This window comes from Strongyloides ratti, scaffold srae_chrx_scaffold0000010, assembly GCF_001040885.1.
Source record: "Strongyloides ratti genome assembly S_ratti_ED321, scaffold srae_chrx_scaffold0000010".
Classification (NCBI taxonomy): Eukaryota; Metazoa; Nematoda; class Chromadorea; order Rhabditida; family Strongyloididae; genus Strongyloides; species Strongyloides ratti.
The window spans coordinates 66,750-73,681 of record NW_020171518.1 but is presented as its reverse complement, the minus strand read 5'-3'; the positions used below and the strand labels follow the sequence as shown (position 1 = coordinate 73,681).

The 6,932-nt window shown below is 18.6% G+C and overlaps 1 protein-coding gene across 1 annotated transcript; it reads right to left on the bottom strand.

Annotated features, from left to right (window-relative positions):
• Window positions 1-5,310: 5,310 nt before the first annotated feature.
• Window positions 5,311-6,544, bottom strand: SRAE_X000259900 (Astacin-like metalloendopeptidase; the record flags this gene model as incomplete). Its single annotated transcript, XM_024645833.1, has 2 exons — window positions 5,311-6,447; window positions 6,488-6,544. 2 exons carry the CDS (start codon window positions 6,542-6,544, stop codon window positions 5,311-5,313), a joined length of 1,194 nt encoding a protein of 397 aa, XP_024500076.1.
• Window positions 6,545-6,932: the final 388 nt, after the last annotated feature.

The window sequence follows — 6,932 nt, the reverse complement described above, 5'->3', positions numbered from 1 at the left end:
AGATAGCATATAAAAATGAAATAAAAATAGTAGAAACAGTATTAAAATTATCTTTGAAATAAATATTTAATTTTAAATGTATTCTTCAATTTTTTAAACTATTGAACTTTACTTTTAACTGTTTTTACTAGTATTTATGTTAAAAATAATTTATTCACATTCTTGTAAATTTTACTTTTTTTGCTTTGATAGATATAACTATAAAAACGTATTTAAAAAAGTTTTATTTTGATATTTTAAAATATTATTATTACAAATTAATTAACAATAAATATTGTATAAATATAAATATGTAGATTTTTTAAATATACTACATTTTGATAATGAAATTTAAGTTTTTTCTAATAGTTTTAAAAAAATTTAAAAATTTAATTTTTCATAAGTTAAAAATAATATATATACAATTATATATCTTAAAAAGATCATTATTAAAAAGTTGACTATTCATGCAGTTGATGTTTGTATATCTGTTAGACAAATTTATTTAGTATATAATAAACAAATAAATGAATAAAATTTAACATAGTTAAAAACTTTTAAAGATTCTTTGGTTTAAATAACCCAGTTTGAGGTAATTATTGAATTCTGAAGTAAATTCTTCAGCTTTCAAAATTTTGAAACGAAGCTGTAATTAACTTCTAATATTCACTTTAAAAAAGTTTGTCTTTAAGCATCTTCGATCTCTTTGTAACAGCCTTTTATTAAAAAAGTTTTCTTTTAAAAATTATTTTAATGTTAAGAAATTAAATCTTTAATTTTTAAATAGATAAACAACAACTTTGATAGGAATTTTAATAACAAATTCAATGTATTTCAATTTAAAAAAATTGAATTTTTTTAAAAAAATAGAACAAAATATTGCGATTTAATTACAAAAATATATCAATTTAATCAAGAGTTAAAAATAATCAAGTATATACAGTAAATGTTTTCTGTGAAGTTGTAAAAAAAAGTTTGAAATTTCATTTTGGTAATGTTTATGTGTCTGTTTACACAATTTAATTTAGCATATATTAAACAAGAGAGTGAAAGAAAAATAATATACTGAGAAACATTTATAGTTCCTATGGTTTATAAAACCCAGTTTGAGGTAATTATTGGATTCTGAAGTATAATCTTCAGGTTTCGAAATTTTAGAATGAAGCTATTATTAGGTTCTAATATCCTTTACTTTTAAAATTTTTTTTATAGAAAGTTTTATTTTATTATTGAGTATAGTAAATAATTTTACTTGTTAAGTAAATGTTAGTAATAAAAGTATTAAATATTTTTTACTTTTTTTATTTAATATATCAAAAAATTGTTTTATATTTTAACATTTTTTAAAAAGGTTATTAAGTTTGTAAATTCACAAATGTTAATTAAATTTCAAATACTTTTTTTTAGTTAGAAATTTTTTAATTTTCAATATTTCTATTGCTTTGATTTATTGAAATGTAATATTTAATCTGCGTGTATTAACAGCGTAATTTTTCTTCATTTAGAAGCTAATTAAAATGTAAAAATGTCTATTATATTTAATTGTTTAATTTAAATTAATATATACCATATGTTAACTTTCTAAAAAAAGGACTGCTTTTAAAATTAAAAAATGATAAAATTATTGAATAATATTAGGGGTACAAATAAAATAAAAAAAAACATTTATATTATCTAATAGTTTCAATATTGTAGTATTTAGCTGTTTTAAGTGGAGCACTATAATGACGAAAGAGAAACTGACAATAAAAAATTTAAAATGTCGGATGAAAAGAATAAGAACACTTTGAACAATAACAATGCCGTTTTAATTAATTCATACATTTCTTATACATATTGATTTATTTCTTCTTTTGCTAATAAAAAAAATTTGTTAGATAAAAATTATATTTACTATTAGGCAGTAAAGAAATTCTTAAGACACAAAGCTATATAACTACATGTGAAAAACTGTAGGACGTACAAGACTGTAAAATAAGTAAATAGGTAAAGAAAGGAGTAATCACATTTGAATTAGTATTAAAGGAAAATACTACAAATAGTGAAAAAATTAATTTTCAAAGTAATCACACATTATGAAGAATAAAATGAGCTATACGTTATACGAATTTTTCTTTCTATTTATGCTACATAATAATTCTATCTTCTTATTTTTAAAATTTGTCTAAAGCAAATTAATCATAACATTAGAAATGAATATTTATAATAGAAGAATCATACGATTAAAGATATAACATACCAAGAAGATTAAAAGTAATTTAAATAAATTATCAACCAATTTTTAGTTTGGTACAAAAATAATAGCATAAATAACAATCATAGTTTATTCATATTGTTTCTTAAAAATCATGCTGTTATATTAAATAGCTATAATATTAGAAACAGATATATATAACTTATTGTATTAAATAGTTTTTCTACTTAATTTTTGTAATTATAAATGAAATAATTTTTAAACTTTTATATTATTACATTATTCAATAAAAGTTTACAACTTAATTAAATAAAAATATAATTTTAACCAATTGTATTTAATATTACAATTTTTTTGTTCTACAACAAATGGAATGATTTAATAGCGATTACCATTTATCTTATAAAATTTATAATTAGACATCTTTAATTTTAGAGATAATGAGTAACTAATTTAAAAATTGTTTTTTATTCTCATTTTTACTATCCAAATGTTGTTTGAAAATCATATTAATAAATTTAATATTTATAATATTCAATGTATTATTTTCAGTATATACATTTTTTTTTATTTTTAAAATCTATTTAAAATCTAATATAAATAAAAATAAAATATTAAAATTAGGTTTATAACATTGACATTATAAAAATAAAAGTAAAATTTAGTTAAATCATGACAAACTTCAAAATATACAGACTGAATCTTATTAAAAATGAAAAATGCTAATATTTTTATCTAACTTTACTATTTAATAATCAATGTTTATGAAGTATTTATTATAATATTACAAAAAAATGACGCTATGTTATTATAAAAATTATTTTAAATTTTTTAACTTATAGATTAATTTTACAAGATATAAGATAACGCCTAGGTATGTTGATAATCAAAAAATTTTTAAATATTGTTCTCTTTAAAAATTTAAACTGTTCTATTTCTTTATTATCGTCATATTTTATTTTTTAAAATAAACTATTAATTATATAAATTATTAATTCAAAAAATGTTAAATGAATGTTAAGCTATAGTAGAAAAATTAAACTTGTTAACAAGAACATTCTTAAAACACAAATAAAGTTTTTACATAAAACTAATCTAGAAATGTAAACATGTAATTCAAATTTGTTGTCAACATTTTTTTGGTTGCACAAAATTTATCAAAAAAATGAATAAATTATTTATTTTATTTATATTGATGTTATTTTTGGGATAATAAAAAATGAACAATATTGTTTTACTTTTTGAAAAAAAAAATTTGCAAGCTCCAAATTTAATTGAAATTGTTTCAATGTATTTTTATATTTCTTTTTAATTATTCAAAATATAAATTTTCTATGTGTATAAGTATTTAATTAGTTTTTCTTATCCTTTCATATAATAAGAAGTTTTTCAACTTTTAAAAAAAAATTGTTATGTTCATCAGTTTGTATATTATTATGTAGAAAAAAAAAAGTATGAAACACATATGATATTGATAGTTGAAAAAAGATATATAATATTTTATTTTACAAAAATTTGTAAGATTTTTATATGTATCTTTAAAAATGTATATGTAAATTCACATTAAAAAAATTAGCATTTCTTAAAATAAGAATAAATACTATTGTTTATAATAATTTATTTGCAAATTTACTATATTAATAATAATCAAAATTACTTTTTTAAAAATATTATAAATACTATAGAATTTTATTAAAAAATATAATTTCTGCTGTTAAATTATTTAAATGGTTGTGTAATGATCATAAAATTATTTTAATGCTATGATATCAATTATTCACTAATATTAACAATCAGTGCTGTATTTGGTTTAATGGGAACAGTATTTTAAATTATATAATTCTATTTTAAAAAGCAAACCCAATGATTTTGGTAGCTATTCAAATAATATTAATTTTTAATAATTTTAATTTCTATAATTTTTTTGCAATCATTTTGTATATTTAAATTCATGAACGTAAATAAAGCATGTAATTTCTATAAAATAATATTTAATGGAAATCTCGATCTTCAATAAAAAAATTTTAATATTTGTCTTTTTTTTATTTTACCTCTTATTACATTTCTAAATTAAATTTGTTTAAATATTTGCCACGTCAGTATTTTATATTTTTTGAATTTAGTTAATTAACATTTTTTTATTATAAAACAATTGAATTTTTAACATTCATATCATTTATTTAAAATTCTTCTTATTTTAAGGTAAAAATATTATATAAATTTTCAGTTTATTCATTTATTATTGATATTTATTGTTACTGTAGAAATTGCAGTATTTTATTATATATAAAAAATTTCTTAAATATAAATATTTCTAATGTCAAATGTTATTTTATAAATGTAGACAAAGAAAGCAAAAAAATTTGTCATACTAATTAAATACAATATATTTTTTAATAATTGTAAAATGTTTATTAAAATATAATATATTTAAAATATTCAATGATTTGGTAAAAGAAAAACAAGTGTTTTTACTGAAATCTATTTAAAAAGTTGTTATCAATTAAAAATCTATAAGATTTTCTTTTGTTCAAAAAAAAATAAGAATCATGTGTTATATTTTGTTATAGTGAAATTTTTATTTCCATTTTCTTTACAAAGAAAGTATTTAGAAAATTAAACTTTATCACAGTATTAAAGTGTTAGCAAAGAAACCTCTTGCACTAATTATTATGTCATATAAAATCTAGGTTAAAAAATGAAAAAATTTAAATCTTAGCAAAAATTTAAATTTATAAGTAATATATGTTTTTTCATTTTTTTTTAATTGAAATATTGTACAAACAAATTTTAAAGAAATAAAAAGAACTGCACTTTATATCAACACTATTATATATTAAAATAAAAATATAATTGAAGTGTTTATTTTATTTTTTTTTCCTAGTTATTTATTAAATAATTTCATATATGTACATTTGTTCTTGAAATGTTTAATTTAAAAAAAATATATAGCAAATAAGTTGATAGATGAAAAAAGATATTTTACGAGGATACAAAAAAACTGAAACTTTACTTAAAATCTTTGAATTTTAACAACATAAAACATTTTATTATAAAAAAAATTAGTGTAATTTAACAAAATAGTCATTTAAAATATTTTAATATAAAACATTTGAAGTATATTTATAAAACATTTTTTATTCATCCACTTCTTGATAAGTTAATTTAACAGTATTAGCAACTCTTTCTCCATTATATTGAATCAATACAGTATTATCTTCAGATTTAACAATCGAATCCTTAGCATATGTACAAAGACAAAGTCCTGTCAATGATTTATCTGATCTGTGTTTTATTTCTAAAGCTTGTTTTTCAAAGCATGGATTAAATGATGGGACTTGGGCTAACTTAACATTTATTTTAATTTTCTTTCCAACACTTGCTGTTATTTGAATGTTACATTTTTTTTTCCCATCAAAATTAAGTTCATTTTCTTCCGGTGTTGCAACGAGTTCAGTCGCACCACATCCAGGATCCGAATCATCAATTTCAGCACATAACGTTCCTTTATATCCATTAGGACATTCACAATAACTACATGAATCAGGATTTGTGTATCCACCATTTTTACATTCTAATTTGGTACTACATTTATCATCACAATATCGATGGTTTAAAAGTTTTAAATCATTGAAACTTGGGCCATATTCTTGACCTGTCATTAATTCATATTCTTCCGGACTAATATTAAAAACATCACCAAAATTTAAATTTCGATAAAACTTTGATATATGCATAACTGACCCATAATCATATCCTGTACCACCTAAATCAGCATTATTTATTATTTCAAATTCACTTTTGTAATTTGGGGAAATACTTGAATCATTCATTTTAATATATGTGTCTCTGTCCGATCTTCTATGCGTCAAAATTAAGCCTAAATATGCCAATATTTTTTTTGTAAAACATCCAACTCTTTTATTACAAAAATATTCAATTTTTATTTCATAAGGATTTGAAATTGGATTTTGGTATTGAAAATTATAACTAGTTAATCTATTTTTAAGATCTCCTTTAAATTTTATCAGTCGATTTGAAAGATTTGAATCACTTGGACAGTTTGTTTCTTCTGTAAATGTCAAACACGTTTTATCTTGAAGACTTTTCATTGCTTGTCTAATGAATATTTTACTAACATCCAAAAATTGATTATATGTTTTACCTGGTTCTAATTCTAAACACCAATGTATTTGTGGAGGAAGTTTTTCAGCATCGTTACTAATACCACTTCTTTTTTTAATTATATGAGTTTCAGGTTTTGGATTTATTTTCTAAAAAATAAATTATATTTTATAAAAATTATAAACTTACATTTATTAAAAAAATTAATGTTATAAGAAAAATAGCAGTTAAATTTAATAAATTCATATTTTTATAAATTGTACTTGAATATTTTCATTTTTATATTATTAATTATTTACCGTGCATGTAAAAGAAATGTTTTTAGATTGTATTTGTTTAATTATCTCATCAATAATTTAATATTGTCTTTCTGTAACATAACTTAAATTATTTACAAACCTTTAATGATAGTAATAATATTTTTTTTTTCCATTTGCTTATTTTTTTTATAAATATTTAATCAAAAGTATATACATAAACGTTTGGCAACAAATAAATTTTATATGAATTTATAAGGATATAACAGTTGAGTAAATTTTTAATAATGTTTATTTTTTTAAATAATAGTTAAATATTTAAATTATGTAATATATTTTAGAAACTTAAAATTTGTTTTTACAATTATCTATTTAAT